Here is a 22,465-nt window from a genome sequence, read left to right on the forward strand (position 1 = left end):
TTTATTTGACCTTTGATTTGACGGAGAAGAGCCATTGAGTGCTATAACATAATAAAGGTATAAGAATATTAACACATATAACCACGAACACTATCTATTTATCTACCTATCTTTCAACAAAGATAGTAAATATGACGTCACACATCTTTTAATTAAATGTTTATTTTATTTCTTTATATTCCAGAGCATGTATTCCAGAGCATGTGGGTCGGGATGGGTGATGGCCACACACACACACACACCTAATTTGTCTCAAAGACATCAGAGTTTATTGCGAATATGTCTATACAGTGGAATTGAATGAGATGTGCAATCATTTTAGTGGATTGGATGCAGCCATCATAGATAGATATATATATAGATAGATAGATAGATAGATAGATAGATAGATAGATAGATAGATAGATAGATAGATAGATAGATAGATAGATAGATAGATAGATAGATAGATAGATAGATAGATAGATAGATAGATAGAGACTTTGAGAATCCTGTCAAGCTGTTTCCAGCAGATGGTGCAAAAGACTCAATAACATGGTCTACTTTTACAACCCTTTTCTTTTCATATTGTATGTTTCTATATTCATAATTTCGTATTTAGAATGTTAATTAAAAACTTTATTACTGCAAATGTATATTTTTTTTGTATGTAAATGCATTCATTCTTCCCAGTGCAGTTGTGAACAATAAATGCATTTGCAGAGTAATACTTTAGTAAGTATTTGGCAGTGTAAATTTACTGAATTAATTATACCACTCTCTTTGTTTTTGATAGTTTTTCTCTTGAAGCTATAGCAAATCAAATCCCACTACACACTAAAAGACTTTTAGTTTGCAATTCGCCTCACATCCCATCTGGAAGTGGAAGCTAATGTTAGCGGAAGTAGATTGAGTGCTAGTCGGTCTCCGTTGATCTAGTGCACTTTACAAGCCACTTTTAGGGGCGCTGCACTTGACAGAGGTAAAACTATATGAAATTGTAAAGCTCTTATAGATGCATTTATATATGCTGGAGTATGTGTGTATGTAATTTTCAACTGCCATTTTGTTTAACTGAACAAATCAAAAAACGACTTGACCACGTCTGCTGAATTTGTCTCATAGACACTTGGCGGCTTCTCTGAGTATATTGATACATTGTGATAGTCCACACACTCCATTCAGATACTTAGTTTACTGTAAACAAACTGCCAATATGTACAGACATTTAACTCGCTTGTTTGTAGTGTTGTGTTCTCACCAATACGCTTATGTGGGGCTTTATTCTGTTCATAAGAGGGTTTATGATGATGATGCCACCCTCTCCAAATGTGTGATTTGAACAGGGTCGTGTGATCACGCATGCTATTACATTTGTAAAATAAAATAAAAAGTGTTGCCCCATTGCATCATCATTTATCTTGGTCTCTTCCCGTTTAGGTATAGGAGTTTCTTCAGCTCTACCTTTTGTTTTAGGACAGGCTTCCTGCCATGGTGAGGCTCAATACCATCATTCTACCATACATGATGTTCTTAAAATGTTTCTTGATCTGACCAACAAATCGGCGTATTAGAATGATTTCTGAAGGATCATGTGACTGCTGAAAATTCAGTTTTGCAATCACAAGATTATATATATATAGATATAGATATATAGATAGATACTTTGTGTGGGGAATTATGTTTATTAAATAAATTGTTTATATAATTATATTTTATGTTAATCATATAATCACTAATATGCTCATTCCTCTAGAAATATCCCCAAGAGGTCAAATCTGGTCTAAATATGTTGAACAATGTCGACCCAGTGTGTAAACACCAACCAAAAAACTTAATCAGATTGTTGTTTCATCTATCTCGTGTATTTGCTGCAGTTGTGTCATCTCTCTCTTCTCTCTTGTTCAGTCTGCTGTGGTGGATCTAAAGACAAAGGAGGAGAAAGATGCTGAGCTAGACAAAAGGATTGAAGCTCTAAGGAAGAAGAATGAGGCTCTGGTTAAGAGATATCAGGTGAAGTTGGATACTGAAATTTGATAGCCTTCTGCCACTCTGCCAATTTTGTTTATTTTGTGTACTAATAATGATTTATTTTGCCTTGAAGATTTGACTTTGGTTGTGATTCTTTGTATGTGCATTCAGCACTTAAGACGCTCAGATTCAAGCCTTTTAACTTGATCAGATTTTATTAATTCATCTAGTTTACTTTTCTTTCTCTTGTCACCAGGAAATACAGGAAGATAAGAAAAAGGCTGAACAGGAGGGCATCGCTGTGACAACAACTCGCAAACCCCGCCCCCATGAGCCTGAGTCGGAACGGAGAAAGGCGGAGAAGGAGAACTTCATGGTGACAGTTGACTTGTCTAAACCAGCTGGGGTAAAGACAAGACGGCAGAATGATTTATAGAATGACCATTTACCACATATTACATTATCAATGCTTCTCCAAAAAACGGAATGTCTGCAGGGTCAGATGCGATCTCTCATGTGCATTTTGCCTAATTTGTTTTATCTAATATTATACTACTGGTCTGTTGAATGCTTACATTTGATTGGTTGACGAATGTGCTGAGGTGTGCAATTTTTTTCAGGGAAACACACGACTAAAGTAGTTCCAGGCAGGTCTTGACCGCATTACAGTTCCATATCACCTCGCCAAATTATTTCAGTTATTTCAAAGGTCCTTACAACCTACAACAGCAAAATAACAAAAACCCACAGTGACACTAACCAAGCAAATAAATAACGTAAACAATAGGAGAAAAAAGGACAACTTATTTCCATGTTTTTTCCAAAAAATGCTATCTTTCTCCCTCTCTCTCTCTCCCACTCAAACGCACATAAACGTGTTGTCAGTAAAATAGTTTAATAACTTAAAAGCTACATGACATTTCTCACTAGTGAGGTAATAAAATAGCTGTTCTTGAGTTGATTAACTTAGTTTCTCTATTAGTAGAGATGCTGCTGCCAAACACGGACACAGGTAATTCACTTACGCTTAATCAATCTCTCTCTCTCCTAATAACTGCATTAATAACTGCATTAGTCTGCTATCAGCGGCTGAAGCCTCAGTTACTAGCTCTAAGACTCTTACTTAACTCATGAGAAATGCTGGTATCAGAACATCTGTTTATTTAGATGATCTGCTTCATTACCTGCATTGTAGGAAATGGTTAACTATTGATACTGGTGTCAATGCAATGTTGTGAAGAAGAAAAAAATAACTAGTTCTTGGTGTGTGATATTAACAAAGTTTTTTTTTTTTTTTAAAGTGGCATTTTAAGGTAGACACAGCAAACCGACACCACAGAACTAGCGCTGATGAAAGCCGACTGTTGTCACCAACACAGCTGCAAAAAAACTGCACTTGAACACACCAAGAGCGCTACAGCCGACTGTCAACTAGCATGTGCGTTCTGTGTCTGCGTGTAAATGAGACAACCGTCTATTTCTGCAGATATATTCGTCATTCAAAAGAGAAACTGACGCTGCAGATACACAAACCGTAAACAATGTGCTTACCATTTTGAATATCAGTCCTGCTGATCACTTTCTTTATTCTACTCTGCTCATGTTAATATTAAAATATTTGCCCAGGGACACTCGGTAAGATGACGTGACATTAGAACAGTCTTCTATCTGTACCGTTTTGACTTCTTTGCTTGCTGTTTAGCTATTATTCTCGTGTACTGACTCATTCACTAAGCCAAAAGGAAAGTCGAAAGTCGGCCAACGCTCAAAAACGGCTTTGGTGTGTCCTGGCTTTAGATGCACTTAGACTGTTTGATACAGCTCAGAGGTTGCATGAATGCATGTATACTGCAATTTCATTTGCATAAATAATGCTATGAGAGATTGAATATTGAAATATGGAATGAATAAAAATATACTTTAAATATGAAACTAAAAGCACCAGTAAGTGACTAAAAGTCACCATCTTAAAGAGTGAGTCATTGACTCATTTAAAAACTAGTTTGCCCAAACAGCTGATTCATTCAGGAGCATAGCAAGTGACTGTTGATGAATGGGTCTTTAAATCACTGACTTATTTTTATAATCGACATATATACATATTGCACACCCCTACAAAAACTGACATATATCGTCAAAGCTTGTCAGAGGGATGCCCCTTTAAAACTAAAATATTAAATGGGAACTGGATACACAAGTATGTATTGGATTAAGTACCTGTGTTTCTTAATTCAAGCTTGATTTTGAAGACTGCTAATGGTTTGCTTCAGTAGAGAACAAGAGCCTGTTAATTGCTACTCCCATTCCTCACAGCTCTGAGGATTTTAATTTCCCACCTGGGGAAGGCTGAGACAAGCTGTAGAGCATTTTAATCAATACCTGTAGTGTTTCAGTGGATCACAGATGGCCCATGCAGCTGTGATTGAGCCACCTATCGTGGTCTGTGAAGGTCATGCCTTTCAATAATTGCAAAGTGAGGGATAATAAAATGTTGTTAAACTAGACAGATGGACATGGGAATCGCTGCCCTTTAAAGAATCGAGATATTGTGTATGGTAACATGTTATATGCTGTTGTGATATTAATTGAAATAAATCTGAAATAAAATATAAATATTAGACACAATACTTGAAGAAAAATTTTAAAAGTTCAAAAGAACAGTATTTATCTTAAATGCAAAGCTTTTGCAGCATTGAACTACCGTTCAAAAGTTTTGGGTCGGTAAGAATACATTTTTTTGAGAAAGATTAAAGAGCATAAAGAAATTAATACATTTATTCAGCGAGGATGCATAAAATTGATCAAAAGTGATTGTAAAGACATTTATAATGTCACAAAAGATTGTATTTAAAATAAATGCTGTTCTTTTGAACTTTCTATTAATCAAAACAAAAATTTACACAACTGTTTTCAACATTAATAATAAATGTTTCTTGATCATCAAATCATTATATTAGAATGATTTTTGAAGGATCATGTGACAGTGAAGACTAGAGTAATGGTGCTTAAAAATTTAGCTTTGCATTACAGAAATACATTACATTTTAAAATGTATTCAAATAGAAAAGTTATTTTACATTTTAATAATATTTAACAATATTACAGGTTTTTTTTGTATTTTTTTGTGTAATAAAATAAATGCTACCTTGGTGAGCAGAAGAGACTTCTTCTAAAAACATAAAAAATCTTACCGATCAAAAACTTTCAAATGGCTGTGTATATAAATAATGCTAAAATAACACTCTTATGGATTTAACTGAATGAACCGGCCATGAGCTTTTTATTCTGACTAAAAACCACAAAAACTTTATGCTGCCTTTCTAGGAGAAGCGTGTGGTGAATGACAGGAAACCAGCTGGTAATCATGGTGACCAGGGTCCAGAAGAAGAAGAGTCTGGTCGGCCTCGCTGTGAGAGCCCCCCCAACAGAACCGGATCAGGCCGGCCCAGCAGAGCTGGCTACCGTGGGGGAAGAAGAGAGCCTCGTCCAAACAAAGGAGAACCGTGGCCAGACAGGCAAACTCAGGATGGTGAAGGTGGAGAGGGTCCTGCACGTACTGAACGCTCCTCTAGAGGAGGGCGGAGAGGAGGAGGAGGAGGAGGAAGAGGAATGCAAGGAGGAATGCAAGGAGGAATGCAAGGAGGAATGCAAGGAGGAATTCAAGGTGGAATGCAAGGTGGAATGCAAGGAGGATCAGGCTCAGACAGGAAATCAAAGGTCACCATTGACTTGTTCTAAATCATTTTGTGGTTGTATTGTAGAACATTGTTGTGGTACATTCATTTACTTATCATTTGGAGGTGTGTAAAATGTGCAGAAAGGATAACGTAAGTCCTGTACTGAAGTTGCTTGCAAAATTCATTATTTATACACAGCGGTGCTTCTTCAAGAATATATTATATCGTTGTAAGGTGAAACATTGCTGTTGAAATAAATATACGGAATTTTCAAGCACTGGCAGGAAGTATTCTTTATGAATGTTCTTTGTGAATATTTTAGATCTTTAAAAACTGTAATAAAAAAAAAAAGATTTAGTATCTAGACGCTAGCATCATAATCTGCAAGCATTTTTAGTGAGTTCGTATCCCGTTGATATCCAATTTCTCTTCAGGAGTGGGAGGAGAAACGAAGACAGAACATAGAGAAGATGAATGAGGAGATGGAAAAGATTGCTGAATATGAGAGAGGTCAAATGGTATGTTTCTATCAACCCAACTTTCTCCTATTAATGTATCGGTCATTATCTATGTGATCTATTCACACACATTTATCCGTTGCAGGCTGATGGAGAGAAGAACCCCATCAGGAACTTCCTGGATGACCCACGGCGCACTGGGCCAATCCCAGACATTGACCGCAAGGAGGGAAGCCGACGACACATGCGCAACTGGGGTGGAGTTGACTTTGACAATGTGAAGACTGGTCCAGAGGTTGAGAGAGAATGGACGGTAATTAACATTTAAAATTGTTTTGTTTAGCTTAAAACACAAGACACATAAGATTTACATTTCTATTCCGCAGCCTAAACAGCCTAAAAAAAATCATGGTTTCCACAAAAATGTAAGCACCACAACTGTTTTCAACATTGATAATAGTGATAAATGCTTGTTGAGCAGCAAATCAGCATATTAGAATGATTTCTGAAGATGTGACACTCAAGACTGAGTAAGACAAGAGTAAGGATGCTGAAAATTCAATTTAGCCAAAATAAATATTTTAGAATGTATTTAAATAGAAAAAAGTTATTTAAAATTGTAATAATATTACTGTTTTTACAGTATTTTTTTTAGTCAAATAAATGCAGCTTTGGTAAGCATAAGAAACTTAAACAGAAACTACTTGGCAACACCCTAGCATAGAAACACCGTGGCAACCACACACAATATACCCTAACATTGTGAAAGGCACACTTTGCACATGTTGGCACCAGTCAAAAAAGTAAGTAAAAATCTTCTCATCTCACTGCTTTTTTTCCTTTTCAACCCCTCCTTTTCTTTTTCAATCTCATAGCAGAATCGTAGGCCAAGTGGTAAAGGCTCAGTAGATATGACACTATCCATGACGGGTCGAGAAAGAGCCGAGTATCTTCGCTGGAAAAAGGAGCGAGAGCAGATTGACGAAGAACGACTGGCTCGTCACCGTAATGCCACCGGCCAGTGGAGACGAGAGTGGGATGCGCAGAAAACAGATACAATGTGAGTATCAAAGACATAAATGCTGACTTATATCTATGAATATGCTATAGAGCCATTGAACTCTTAAAGGGCCAGTTCACTCAAAAAAAATTTGAAAAGAAGTTTTACTCACATTCATTTTGTTCCAAACCCATATGTCTTACTTTTTTATGTAGAACACAAAAGTAGAAATAAATGCTGCCAAATGTCAAATGAGGACAGAATGATTATTTCGGGGTGAATTATCCCTTTAATTTCAGCTCTGACTATTTTATTTCTGTCAGAGTGTTAAAAAGAGAGACAGAGAAAGATCCGGAAAGAGGTAATACATGCTGACAGGGTGAGAATAAGACAGCCAGTAACCCTGAGGCGTTTTCACAGGTTCAAGGAGGACTCAGCTGTGGCCGGAGAGGGCACACAAGAACAAGGCAACAGGAGAGGTAAATCACACACACACAAACCACAATACTTGTTCTGCACGAACCATGAATGTTTCCCCCACATTTTTCTTATATTTTATACAGCCAAATAATAGAATGTAATACATCAACATAAGTATACAGGGCTCCAGACTAACCTTTTTCACTAGGAGAACACTGGCCCCCAACTGAACATTTTAGGGGCACAACTAGAAAATTTAGGGACTCACACCATAAATAAACATACTAACCAAATCTACTAATTTCCACTGTATGATATAGGGATGGGTATCGTTAAGGTTTTAACGGTATTACTACTCTTACCGATACTGCTTATCGATCCAGTACTTTAATGGTATTCTTATCTGTTCTTTTTATTATACTGTATATATTATTTTAATGAAAAAAAAACATTATTAAGAACATAATTAGCATGGCTTTATAATCTGAAAAATAAAATATCTATAGCAAAAGAAACCGCAATGTTTGAACAAAAATATTAAACATCTATTTGTAAATGGACCAGTGCACTGGCATTTGGAAGGCCTGCTAACATTAATATTACTTAGAAAGAACAAACCTACAAAGAAATCTAATGAAGTAATGAAATGTAAAGTAACACTGCATAGTTTTCACTGTATAAATTGATAGATTAATGCTTATAAAAGCTAAAGTTATTCATTCAAGAGATGTGAATATTTTCTATTTGCCTTTTGTTTGATTCAAATTAATGACTCAATCGTCAGGTTTATTAGACGCTGCCTCTTTAAGACCGAATGCAGAACTAATATCATACTCTCCTATTTCTCCAAACTATTTACTCCCATTTAAGATATAAACTGTTAAAGTAACTACTCTCCAACCTGGTCATTTTGACACAGGCTCTTTGTTGTTTATTTGATGGTTTAGACGCGCACACGAAGCCTAAAATATTAAGTGCAAGTCGGTCCATTTCGCAGCACACACACATAAGCCGCCTTGAAGTTGGAAACCGCGTCTCTTGCGCAGATTATTGTGCATTTAATAGCTCTTTATTATCAAACACATCCCGCCGTTTGGCAACAATAGAGACTGCAGTTTACAACAATTACTGATTTGGACATTAGGTTTAGGTTTAGGGAGAAATGACAGCGCAAGGCTGTGAAGGGAAGGATGTCGCGATCGACGGAACACGGCTATAGGAATAGTTTTACCTAATATCATCTTTTTATAATTCTTGGAAGCCGAAATCGAAAATAAAATTATTTTAATATCACAGCACATCCCTGGCAAAAGGCAGACTAAACTTTTGTTTAGTTCTCTTGGCCATCGTCACTCAGTAAGCAGACTGTGGTGTTGCTGTAGCTCCACGTGAGAGAGCTCGCTCGCTTTCTCTCTCTTCTGGATTGCGAATAGCAAAAATGCATCACGGACAAATGGTTTAACATTATCTCATTTAGAAACGGCTGGCAAAGATAGAATTTGCCAGATATAACGTCTATCAATTATAAATAGTAAGTGTATTTTCTTAATTTCTCCAGTACCGACAGCAGGCAAATTTACTGGTCGCACATGTGCGACTAGATGTAAAATTCAGTCGCACACTCAAGTTTTAGTCGCAAAATGCGACCATTTGGTCGCAGGCTTGAGCCCTGGTATAGAGTGTACACATTTATTCACATTTATTACATTTCTGATTTTTGAAACTTGTAATTTTGGCTGTTTGCTGATGCTTTGTGCTGTGGTCTCTTAGCAGCTAGTGGGCGCAATGCCCATGTACAGCAACGCAGTGGACCTTCAGGTCAGCTTAAAGGTCCCATGGCATGGCATTTTTCTATTATTTTATAATGTTTCCTGAGGTGTACTTGTATTGTTAGTATGATTTTTACATCATAAAATGTCATAATTTAGAAATAAAAGGCATTTTTTTCTATACTGATGTTTGCCCTGTGGCTGACTGCCCTGTTTCAAGAGGCGTGTCTGCGGTGAGATTTCAGTAAAAACGCCCACTGTTGTGATTGGCTGACATCTTTGGATTTGAAATGAGCGGAGGGGGCGTGGTTTAACAAGGTCTACGAGGCACGAGCTGCTGCCAGAGAGACGGATGGACCCGAGTTCACTTCACATCAGTTCTGTCAGTCTCAGTTCAGTGAACGATTGTAGTTACAGCATATACTTCAGGTTATTAGTCTATTTCTAGTCGGAGGGACTGTCACTCATGTCAGAAAGTTAGTAACTTTAGTAAATTATGGATCAGCGCTGACTGGAGACGTGAACCGTCTAGAACGATTCAGTCTGATTTGGTGAACTGATTCGGTTCACTAAAAAGAACCGGTTCAAATGAAAGATCGTTCGCAAACCGGACATCACTAACGTACCAGAAAAGGACCTCAGCGATTGCTAACAAAGTTATTTATAGTAACTACTGAGTTATGAGAGCGCTGTCAGTCAGCGCGAGTTTGTGTTTGTATCTGAGAGTTCTGAATAAACACGAGTCCCAGTCACACCGAGTCCGTCTTCATCATTATTACCAACTTTGTAACACATGCAAAGTACCATTACAGCTGTCGAGATGAACGAGTTACGAGTAAGTGTTGATAATAGCATTATTTTGAGAAATGTTCCTATCATATGAAAAGCGTCAGTGACGCGCATTGAGTACACAGCGCAAATAAAGACACAACAGCAGTAATCGAGTGTAATCCAGTTTATTGTGGGGAAAGCTGGCTAGCCTAGCCGGATACCCCCACGCTTACCCCCCTTCTGCTTAATCTCGCCCCGCGTTTGGTGCCTCCGCTGTGGGCCAGATGCAGTACTGGGGGTCGGGGATGTTGTAGGCCGACCTGTCAGTGCAGCCCGAGCTTCGGTGTGCGTGAAGTTTATCTCTAAAGATGTTTCTCTGTTGATGTTGAGCAGAAACGACTGTATGCACATTTTAGAACAGATAGACGCGACGAGGACGTACAAAAACACTGACTCACAAGATAGAAAACACGAAAACACCGTTCTGTCGGGAGAGAGAGAAGCTGCAGCGTGTGCACGAATAATAAATAATTAGCTACACATCAGAAATCACTGATCACAGATCAGAAGGAACTGAAAAAAGACTTCCGTTTTCATTTGTACATCCAAACACTGAGAAACTGCCAGCGTTCACTCGTTCACAAGCCACAAATATAGCGCTTGCATGGGCGTGCCAGATTCTCTGGGCGGAGGAAAGGGAGGAAACCGTTCCTGCTTGGACGTCAAACCAGGAGACTTCAGGATTGGCTCGTCTGGCCTGTCATTTTCTCAAAGGCAGAGAAAGACAGCCAGAACTCGGTTTTACACCGATCAACATTTCTTTCCACTTGGGGACAATATTCAGGCTAGGGGAACTCATATTAATGTTGAAAAACCTCATAAAATGAAAATTTCATGCCATGGGACCTTTAAAGGGGCTATATGCGTTTTTCTGAAATTTAAACTCGCGACTGACACCTGTGGCCAAAAAACAGAACTGCTCTCATTTTCTGATCGCTCTCGCAGCGGTGGTGACGTCACATCCGCAGACAGCGCGGGAAAAGACGACCCGCCAGAAAATAGGAAAAATAGGATACAGGCTTATAGGTGCACCCACTGTGAGCGGACAAGGTGTCAGTATGCTCATCAGGAGATGTTTGAGTCATAAATGGTAAAATAAAAAGGCTATTGTTACGTTTATTTTGGGGAAAAAGTTGCATATAGCCCCTTTAAGGTGTGTGTGTGTGTGTGTGTGTGTGTGTGTGTGTGTGTGTGTGTGTGTGTGTGTGTGTGTGTGTGTGTGTGTGTGTGTGTGTGTGTGTGTGTGTGTGTGTGTGTGTGTGTGTGTGTGTGTGTGTGTGTGTGTGTGTGTGTGTGTGTGTGTGTGTGTGTGTGTGTGTGTGTGTGTGTGTGTGGTGAATGTCTCTTTACCCCGCTTCACATTGGCCCTAGTCTGAGTGCAAGTAAACAGCTTTTCCTGCACTGATCCTGCACTAATTGCATTCCTTTCTTTATAATAAGTGACAGTGGGTGGGTGTGTATCTGATTGGATTATCAATTGTCTTAAGATGCAGCTCTCTGGGTAGCTCATAATTGCTTTCTGCCAGTTGCCTAGCCATTATTTCAAACTAGCTTCCCGGTCATTTTACTGAGCAGAAAACATGCACCCGACCACTCCTTGTGTTCTTGAATTGATTGGCCTTTTCCTCCTTAAAAATTCACAGTAAAAGCTGAGATTATTCTGTCATATAATATCATTAATGCAAGTAGCAACACTGTAAATGAAGTATTCCTGTAAATTAACACTGTAAATTCTAGTTTTGATTAATGGAAACAAAACTAATGGTAATTTTAGTTTTGACGGGTAAATAAGTCTGTAAACAGTTTCTCATCTTAATTTTCCCTAAGCATTGCCAGTCACTTACTTCCCAGGTGTTTGTGAATCCTGAAAAAACATCAACTCACTTACTTACAAAATTTAAGACCATAAAATATAAATAAAATAATATTTTATTGCGGAGGTCTTTAATTTGTGGAAAGATAGGAGATGCTTTAGGGCTCAACAGAAAGGATTTGTTCTACCTGCCTGATCATGTAGTTTCTTTTTTTTTTTACATGCATTTATATTTAGATTTATGATTTGACTTTTTATATTTATATAATACTTTACAGGTGTTGTTAATGTTTATTTAATATTTATTTTTACACTATTTAAACTTAGTTTCTTTTTAATTACAGAACTGGTCATTTTCTGTTATTAGTGTTTATATAATATTTATTTTTACACTATTTTATTACAAAATTGGTCTTAAACTTTTAACATCTGCAGTAAAAACTCTTACATTTCCTTTACTTAAACATACACTCTTAACAAATTGGAGATACCCTGTAGGCCCTGCATCCTCTGGAGATGTTTTAAATGAGGCCATCAGCACAACACCTAAAATAAAATGTAATTTGGATCTGGAACTTTTTGGAACTATTAATATGGGTACTTCAGTGTCATTCAGCAAAACGAATTGTCCAACCAAAACAACTTTATTTATATCAACGTTTACATTTTTAGATCTGCTCTGTGATAACTTTAGTGTTGTTATGTTCAGGATTGTAGCATAATGCCAATTGGCTTAAAACTCAACAAGCTACATCTCCTGGATATTGACATTCAAAAGCTGTCACTCACAACATGCCAAAGTACCACTTTTGCACTGAAGAAAGTCTTGCTGCTTCTGACTCGTGCTCATTTGCTGATATGTTGGCTTTGAGCCCTTCATAAACCCAGTATCTACCTCACAACAAGTCAAGTCTCATCACTGTGCTGTCAAATCAAGGGCACATTTGCATGTTTTTCTCATCCGGTCCCCTCCTCTTATCCTGATAGAAGTGAAATCAATCAGATTGACAGATCTGTTACTGTGAGCCCAGGGTCATCTATCTCCACCACAGATTTCATATGCAGAATTGTTTTCCAAGGTCTTGCTTAGCCACATGACACCCTTCAAGGATAAATGTTGCTCTAATCTCTGTTATGCAGACGACAGCAAGAGGCCGCCCAAGGCACCAACCTTTGGGGAGTTCTTGGGGCAGGGCAAACCCAGACAGGGAGGCCGTGGGCGAGGGATGGGCCGCGCTCAAGGCAAAAGCTACAGGTATGCAATAGTTCTCCTCATTGTAGAGAATAATAAATTTTTTGGGTAGCACCAGAATTTCTTTAAGAGCAGGGGATGTCCAATCCTGCTCATAGAGTTCCACTTTCCTGCAGAGTTTAGCTTCGATCCTAATTAAACACCTAAACCACTAATCAAGTTAACAAGGTAAACACACCATCCAGCAGCAGGATTGGACAACCCTGCCCAGTCCTAGATCATGTCCTAAACTGTACAGTCCACTCTTAAGTAGAAGTTTGTTGTAGAAAAGTACAGATCAAGGAATATGCTCATGAACACCGTTTTGAAATTTAAAATAACAGATTAGACACTCTATTGCCTCATAAAATTAATGGGCTCACGTCCCCAATGACCGTTGCGAGTCTGTAAGACACCAAGTGCCCCTCTAGTGCACCATTTGGGACAGAGCCATTAAAGGGCTCTTCTTTTTTTTTTAGTAGCCACAAGGAGATGCATTTTCAGTGATCTGAACACAAGTGTCCAGCTGAGACGCGTTACCCTTTTCGCCTGGTATTAACGTGATTCAAATGCGTCTTCTGCTTTATGGAGAGACAAATACTATTGTTGGAATGAAACCCATGTTACATAGCTTATGGGAAAGGAAATGGAAGGAAGTTAATAAAAAGGATATGAAAGGATGCTGTGATTTCCACTGTAATCCACATGTTTGGTACAATGCAGCGAAGTTTGAATCAATTGTTTTGGTGCACTTCCTCACATTCTGTCCGAGAACGATCACGTGTTAGGTGAGTGGGCGGCAATGTGCTTCGATGTCATTCAGGACTGATAGCATTTCCACTACAATTGCAATGCGGTCACGTGTTTTTGAATGCCTCCATATGTGGTATCTGTGAGCTGATCACAAAATGTTTTAGACCCTGTATTTAGCTTGACCAATTGTGATCAAATCTAAAAAATAAAAATAAAAACATACCAGGTGGTAACAGGGCCCATTATTTGCTACATACAATTGCTATTTGGAGGCAGGTGGCATTATGGGTAGATTGCTCTAGAGAGCATTTCCTGAATCAACATTCATTGAGTAACATAATTCTTTCCTATAGCATGCATGATAATCGGTGGGAAGGAGAAAATGAAGAGGAGAAAGGAAGAAAGGAGGAGCAAGAGAAGGAGAAGGATGAAAAGGACAAAGGGAAAGAAAATGAGATCGAGGACGGCACCCTCAAGGCTCCGTTGTCACACAAGGTAAGAGGCCCTGCAACACTTAATAGTTCTTTTTGAATAAAGGTTGATTTTAATTAGTCTGTGTTTCATTTGTTCCTGACCTTCTCCTGCTGTGCAAAAGAGTGATGGAGGCCTTGCTGACGAGGATGAAGATGAGTGGGAGGATGCCAGCGATGGGGAAGAGGAAGATGCGGAGGAGGATGAAAAAGCAGATCATGAGAAAGATGCAAAACCAAAAGAAAAGGCCACTTCCTCTCCTGCACCCTCTACTCCCAGCCCAAAAGAGAAACGTCCCCCAAGACCCAAAGTCCACATCCCTTCCCCGCAGGAAACACTCAGTACACCAGAAGGGCCCAAACCCCTTAGCCCTTTCACCCCACTGGACGGCCACCAGCCGGTGTCAGATTGGGGTGAAGAAATGGAGATGCTTTCTCCTAAGAGTAGTCTGGGTGAGAGCCCTCTGAGGCCCAGCAGCAATGAAAGCAGTCCAGCCCAACCCAAGAGCAACCAGGCCGAACATGACACGTCCACCACCTCCAGCCAGCCGGAAGAACCAGAGAGAAAAGAGAGTACATCTACAGGTGGATAATCTTGGTCTTTATTTAGTACATCACAGTTTCTCTTTTTAGTGGTGCTTGCTAAAACAAATCCTGGGGTATGTTTTGTTTTTCCACCTGCCATTACATCTCACACATGGTCAAGCATTCTAGTGTAAACTTAGACTCCATTGGCCATGAATGAATGCAGACGGGTACAGTTGTGTTCTCTTCATACTCTTTCAAAGTCAAGTTGTACAAACACAAGTACCTTTTGACCTCCTTGCATATTCATTGTTGTTGCTACACCTTCATATTCCGTTCTCTTTATTTCCGTTTTCCGCTCTACTTTGACTAGTTCTTCCAAGCAACAGCCCAACCAGTATTGCCCCCAGTGCTTCTCATACAAAACATGAAAAAAAAAATTCAATCAGTTTACTCCGAGCAGAGTCAGTATTTTCTGTTCATGCATTCCTTCTGTAACATTATCATCCCGAAAAGGCTTTAATTAGAAAAAAATACCAGTTAAAAACATTTTTTATTATTATTATTTATTTATTTGCCTATACTTCTTACCAGAGCTTAAATTGAACTTAATGCTAAGAGCTTGTGACTAAACCTCATAACTCCAGCAGATACTCAAATTGTCGGCAAAACCTCCTACAGTAGCTTCACCCCCCTCAATCGTGAAAGTCCTGCACACATTTTAGAGATTGTCTCTGCTGGTTTGCAGTGCAACGGTAAATAAAAAAAGCCTTTCTGAACGAGTACAGTGTTTTCTTTATTCAAGACACAATGTGTGTAAAGGCTAATGTTTGTGTATCTGAGGAGAGGAACAGCGCGTTTTAATCGGGTGTTTGCCGTCTAATCATAGCCAATACAGCCTGTGCGTAGGGATGAAACGTATGGAAATTTCACATCACGATTATAGTGACCCAAATTATCACGATTATTAATATTATCACGATTTTCTTCAAATAAGACGAATGTGTTAAAAAAGAACAGATGCACACACTGAAAACATTTCAACAAGTTTTATATTTGAAAATCAACAAACAACAAATAAATCAAGCAGCTCTATACACTTTTTTTAAGCTAGATTCTATTCTGTGGGATTTCCTTCCTTATAATGGCCGTCGTCAATAGCAACGCATAATACAAAAATAATAATTTTGTGTAAATATAATCTCTAATATTATCTCTGTAAATATATTCTCAAGCAATATTCTCATCAGTGTTCTATCAGCTATAACGCATTTAAATCTAGCATATTTTGTGTAAGAACCCAAACAGTATCCTAGTGAATTAATGCATATCCATATTTTCATATGATTTGACAGCTTATTTTATTAAATATCAAAAATCCAAAAGGTGTGCATCATACCTGACACCTAGATGAACACTTTACAGCTGATTTTATGACTGTAAGTCATTCTCTTCAAATGCTATTGAAGTTCGAAACGTGTATACCAATATTGTATGTAACTTTAGAGACGGTCTAAACTTTATGCCAGTCATAAGATGCGCTGTGGTTCTGCTGTGTTTGTTTGAAACTATTTTCGCTGCTGAAATAGAAATAAAACAGTCAACCACTGTATAATGAATGAATCTCCTGCGTACATTGCACGTTTTGAGTTCAGATTTTAGCCATTTCTTCTCATTCAAAAAACAGCGCTGCGCACTGTGCCTGCACCAGATTGACGCTGACTGGACAGGATTTACCGTGAGTTTTCAAAATCGTGGTAATCACGCCCGGTTTTAATGATAATTAATTTTTAAACGATATTACTAACCGTCAGTACATTTTATCGTGGTTTATCGTGAAACCGGTAATCATTCCATCCCTACCTGTGCGTAACACTTTTTTCTTTTATAACATAAACCTTTTTGACAACTATATTAAACAACATAAAATCTGAGCACCCACATAGCGACAATAACCGCTGTAACCTGTAAGTTGGTTAGAACTTAATGCGATGCACTTACTGCCTCAGATGCAACCGTTCTAATGATGAACAAAACTCAAATCTCCAACATTTGCATGTGGAAAAACCTTGTAACTCCATTTGAGCTTGATTTTGGAAAAATGTTAATATAACGATGCACGCAAGTGTCTGACCAAACAAACAACAACAATAATATTAACTTTGACAACAAGGTGTTTAATCATTTCTTTAAAAATTATATATATATTTTAATTTCCTCAATAGTAGCGGTTCTACAACCCGAATTTTCAATGATTTCAAAACACACCACGCCGGCTATATAACGTGCCATGGTAACATGTCCTTGGATAAACTCCTGAGATCCAATAGCTAATGCCAGTACTTTGCCTTGCGACATGCATGACTTGAATTTGTATTTTGTAAGTTGTATTTTACTCGCATTGGATGCGTCAACTTCACATTTGCACGTCACATTTTGACTGCCAAATTAAAATCTTAAACAGAACGATTTTAATGTTATTAACTGGTTGATGGTCATTTCAAATAAGCGTTTCTCTTCAGAACATTTAAGCTTGATTTTATGTCCCTGTTAAAATTTCATTCGTTTTTTTTCTTTGCGAACGCTGCTAATGACGAAATTTACATAATGCACGCAAAGATGTAATGGCAAACTGAAAATGAAGCACATTTTAGGGTTTAAGCAACCACCTAGAACATGCATCGTAACACTCTAATGACTAAGAATAACCACATAGCAAATCTCAAACTACTGTAACTGAAACTATTAAATTGTATTTAATTGGAATAAAGCCCAGTGTCTTTTTAAAAAAAGGTTTTCTGTATTGTCAGAGATTCTGTGGTGTCTTAGAAGTGAAACTTAAGTGTCTTTTCATATTCAGTGGTGGAGTCGGCTTCCTGTGAAACGCAAGAGTCGGTACCAGCTGAATCTGCCAACACTACCACCTCGAGCAGCCATGACACGGCAGAATCCGCAGAGCCGCCCACCCCAGACAGCACCAACCAGAACAGTAAGTCAAAACATTTCATTAACACACAAAGTTCAAAATATGATTTCCTCCAAATGAAGAATTAATTGTAATATCCTATTTTTCTTCTAAAGCAGAGGACAGCGACGTTCCAATTTTAGAGCCAGATCAGAGTGAGACCGAAACAAATGCTGGGGAAGAAACGGCAGTGGATTCTTCAGAGCAACCGTCCTCAGGTGCTGTTCTTATTACCAGCTTTGAGACTGTGGCTTTTCGAAAGAAGTCTCTTACTTCAGCTGACTTCTAACAACTAATCAACGTCCTCCTTTTTTCAGTCTTTCTGGTCTCTCTCTGTCTCTCCCTCCCTGTTCACTACATGTCTCATGCCTCCTTTATGTCCCTATGTCAATCTGTCTCATGGCATGAGATGGTGTCTGCTATCGGGCTTGTCTCTATCGACTTTGACAAATGGGAATGCAGCTCCTCAGGCTGTGGCAGTCCTCCCCTCCTCTGGGACCGACTGCTTCTTTCTGCAGCTTCACACTGGCTGTCATTTTCCACTGTGAACCTTGCACACTTCCTCCAGCCCGACTAATATCCCACAATTACTGTGCTCCTGGATCCCCCTCATTGTCGTTCATGCACCTCTTTGATTTTGCACCTCTCCCTGGATGACATGTTTGGATATGGGTTCTGGCTTTTTCCCCTTTCATGCATGTCACAAACTGCTTGAGCAAATAAACATTCTTTTGATTTTTATTCCATTTTTGCAAAAGCATATGTGTGAGTGTGTGGACTGCAAACATGAATGATCTATAACATCATCCCAACAGGATCCCATTTGATTGCTGTTTAGGACCATTATCATCGAGGGGAAAGCTGCTTGGCTTTTCTCCCAGAGCAGCTTGCAGATTAATTATATATGACTGTATGGCATCTTATTAGATTTCATGTCTTTTTAATGTTTATCATGTTTGAATGTCTATCAAGCCACACAGAATGAATGTACTAAGTTCACCAGAGAGCAAATCAGGGTCATTTTTACAAATAAAATCCATTCCTTATTCATATAGACTGTAAAATAATAAGTCATCCGAGATGATCAGGGTTCCCACAGTCTTAGAAAACATGGAATTATCAAGAAATTTGAAAATGATGCTTTCCAGGCATAGAAAATTAATAACTCAAAAAAGTCATGGAAATTTGTGAGTTATCTTCTAGTTATTTAGTCTTTTACTCGCTTTGGTCTTTTAGTCTTTAGTCTTTTTACTAGCTCGCAGTGGTGGTGTTTCACAAAAACCTAGGGTATGGCATGAGTCCTTCTGTTAACAACAACACGAAATCAATGCAAATACTGAAACAGCCCTAAAAGACTTCACTGTGTCCTAACCAAACGTGACAAAAAAACAGTTTTGTACTACTAACCACCAGCCGCAAAGGCGGTTCACGATGATTCTATTTTACAAATAGTTTTTATTTATTCGGCGTTGTGTCTACAACAACATGCAAATTATGACAAGTGCAGATTATGTGCTTATTTAATGTAAAAAGAATTTCAAGTTCAAATATCATTTTTTGTTACTTTTATAGACATAGCCTTACTGAAAGCAACAATGGATATCACCTCAGATCTTGAAAATAAATGTAATTAAAAAAATGAATTACCCATTTCGTTGTAAATGCAGTCAGTGCACTTGCAGAGAGAGCCCACCCACACGCTCTTCTGATTGGCTGTGATTTTTGATTGATTGATCTCGGGTTGAGTCTGGTTTGCCGCGGAAAATCGTGTCTGGTTAGGACACAGCGTTTAGGCTGACTTTTCAAAGCTGCAACAGAACTAACAAGCAGAATCATGAGCTGTTCATTTCCCCTGCTTGTCTGAATGCTAGGCTATGGCGACTGCCATACGTAAACGCCGCCCCTGCTCGCTCGTTTGTGCTCAGAACACATTCAAATCTAATTTTTTGTTTTAATTTTAATCTGACATACACTTAAATCTGCCCCAGTAATCTTAATAAAAATAAATTACTTATCCAGTAATTGTGAGCAACTGGAAACATTGAAATTCATTGCTCGAAAGAAATGGGGAACCCAGGATCACACTCGATTCCTGGTTTTATAACCGCAAAAAGGAAACAGGAAACATTTGAAATATGTATTGAATTAATTATTCAATACATATTTAAAAAACACAAATATAAATCTTGCACAAAACCGTTTTGTTTAAATAAATCTAGCCAGAAATAATGAAATTCTGAAAGAAAAAATAAACTGGTGGCCTTTATCCTCATGAGTTATTTTTATTAGATTTTTTTTAAAGTCTGAAATATGAATTCTCCTTTTATTCCTTTTATACGGTGTGGTCACATTCACCATTTTTCAGTGAATTTTCTCACACAGATTTTGCAAATTGGTCACGCAAATTTGCAGCATTGACCAACAGAAAGCTTCTTGGTTTTAAAGTGGCTTGCTAAACTATTGACAATAGACAATGGAGCTTTTGTGCCTGCAAAATTTTGCGAATGTGGCCGCATCTTAGCCTTAGGTACTCTGTGTCTGTAGGATGTTTTACTTCTTACACAAGTGATGAATTTGTAGTTTATACTGTTGACATTTGGCATGATGCTGGAATGGCAAATAAATGTTGTGCTGCTTGTTACTTCTGATTGTCTTCCCTTTCCCTTTGAGCCAATTTGAATTGAGTGTTTTATGAATGTTTGGTGTCCAATGCCACCGGCTCAACCCTGTCACTCAGTCGTTTGGGATCAGTTTCCTTCTCCACCTGCTCCTGCTCATTGCCATTACATCATACCAGTTTATTATGTGACTAACTGCTTATTAGCAACTAATGAGTGGATGTGATTTCAGGCCAATTCCCTCTTTCAGGTTTCCATTGTCAACATGCACGCTGGAAATCAACACAAACGCTAATGGCTCAATAACAAGATTCTTGTATTTCCTGTAATTCAATTACTATGCTACATTAACAGGAGGAAAAGACAGAACGAAAAAAAAAACATTTAATTGCTAAAAAGCTTTTATGAGGAAACTGCAGTCGACTTTCAGATCAGAGCAGTAATGAAACCCTAAGAAAATCAAATGTACTTTTAGGAGGCACTATAATCTAACGACAAACCAACTGAAATGGTGTTTTCATGTGAAATCTTTCATCCTGACTACTTTATGTATGTTAACAGGCTGAGGACTAAATGCAGTAGGTGAACTAAGTGGTCCACAGACTGAGAGAGGAGGTAAGCTGAGGAAAGAGGAGACGACTCAGGTGTATTGGATGACTGTTGACTGAAAATTTAAGGGGTCGAGGGAGCGTTTTTGGATCTCTGCCAACGCTTCATCCAAACAAATCGCTGCTCGTCGGTTGGGACTCTATGTTGTCGTTGAACTAAGTTGCTGCTCTTTTCTCGCGTTTACCCTGGGATTAAACAGTAAAGCATGTCATAAACCACAATATTACGTTTGATGACGGAGCGGTGTAAGTGCCTGTTCCCCGATGTTGTTTGATCCACCCTAAGCCCCACTAAAGGACACAAAATTTGGCACAACAGCACTCAAGATGCATGATATCTGAGTTCGGATTTATATTTGAGGGCCGATAAGGAACATGGTGTATTTATTGCTGAGAGTGACATGCTTGAATTATTATTATTATTATTATTTTTGCAATCCCATTGTAAACTAGGGCATTTCTTTTTTCTTTTTTTGTCTGGGATACTTTTGAAACTATTACATAAAGATGGAATTCTCAAATGGCATTTTAATATTATTTTCACGAAGATGAGCTGTGGGTTTTAAGTTTACTTTAAACAATTGGTGCCCTAGATATTATGTGCACACTGACCAAAGATAAAATCATGGTAAATTGTAAAGAGTTTGCATGAGGGGAACTAAACAATCGGGGCATCAGATAATGTGTACCTCATTGCTATCAAATCTAATATTAGTTTGACAATTTTAAAAAATGTGTTCATTCATCATGTTTGTTTAGCAATCTTCTGCATTTATCACAGGTTTATTTGTGTGTTCCTGAATTTGAATGAATTGAGCAGGAGCTTCTAAACTGACAGACATTCCAATGCTTCGTGTGAGTGCTTGTTTCTCTCTTCACATGTGCGTTCTATATCCTTGTTTTTCAATTGAGCTCAAGGAGCAGAAAGAATCATGACATTTGTGATTGTATCGTACCTGCTGCATCTCCTTGCAGATGAAATGTCTTCCTGTTTAGGGTAATTATATATCATTTGGTTTGCCTCTTGTAAGAGGTTTGCTTTGGCTTTTTCAGATGTGCACGTAGCATGATACTGAAGTGTTTGTAGGATTTTCCTCCTAATTTTTATGTTAAGATTACATGTAATCTATTTTTCTTTTGTTTTAGTTCACTGGAAATATTTTTGGTTGCTTTTATCATCGTATTATGATGTGTGCACAGTAAGCAAGGAGTGCACATGTTTCTGTACTTTGTAAGCTGTCATATCAAATAAATGACATCTTTGCCTTACAATTCATATTTGGCTCAAGATGTTGTCTTTGGTAATTACTAATTATGCATTTAATTTTTTCACTTCAAGCTAAAATATTGGGTAACACTTTATTTTAGTGTCATTGT

General features: G+C 38.1%; 1 protein-coding gene across 3 annotated transcripts; it reads left to right on the forward strand.

Annotated features, from left to right (window-relative positions):
- Positions 1–846: 846 nt before the first annotated feature.
- Positions 847–22,364, forward strand: ccdc9 (coiled-coil domain containing 9). 3 transcript variants are annotated; one of them, XM_079823568.1, is made up of 15 exons: positions 847–961; positions 1,420–1,473; positions 1,888–1,992; positions 2,207–2,356; positions 5,275–5,667; positions 6,062–6,145; positions 6,231–6,398; positions 6,961–7,145; positions 7,506–7,564; positions 13,059–13,173; positions 14,256–14,397; positions 14,498–14,957; positions 17,758–17,886; positions 17,979–18,080; positions 21,042–22,364. In XM_079823568.1, the coding sequence occupies exons 2-15, from the start codon at positions 1,471–1,473 to the stop codon at positions 21,044–21,046; spliced, it is 2,100 nt and encodes a 699-aa protein (XP_079679694.1). In that variant the 5' UTR covers positions 847–961; positions 1,420–1,470; the 3' UTR covers positions 21,047–22,364. The 3 variants fall into 3 exon arrangements, with proteins under 3 accessions (XP_079679694.1, XP_079679696.1, XP_079679695.1); XM_079823570.1 differs by having other exon boundaries at positions 17,982–18,080; positions 21,042–22,363; XM_079823569.1 differs by having other exon boundaries at positions 6,964–7,145; positions 21,042–22,363.
- Positions 22,365–22,465: the final 101 nt, after the last annotated feature.

The sequence above is a fragment of the Gobio gobio genome, assembly GCF_949357685.1.
Source record: "Gobio gobio genome assembly, chromosome: 8".
NCBI lineage: Eukaryota > Metazoa > Chordata > Actinopteri > Cypriniformes > Gobionidae > Gobio > Gobio gobio.

Excerpts from the sequence above, each read along its gene's own strand:
- ccdc9 (XM_079823568.1), top strand. Across the intron at positions 1,993-2,206 it reads CTCTGGTTAAGAGATATCAG|GAAATACAGGAAGATAAGAA; the intron begins GTGAAGTTGGAT and ends TCTTGTCACCAG. Across the intron at positions 5,668-6,061 it reads GCTCAGACAGGAAATCAAAG|GAGTGGGAGGAGAAACGAAG; the intron begins GTCACCATTGAC and ends ATTTCTCTTCAG.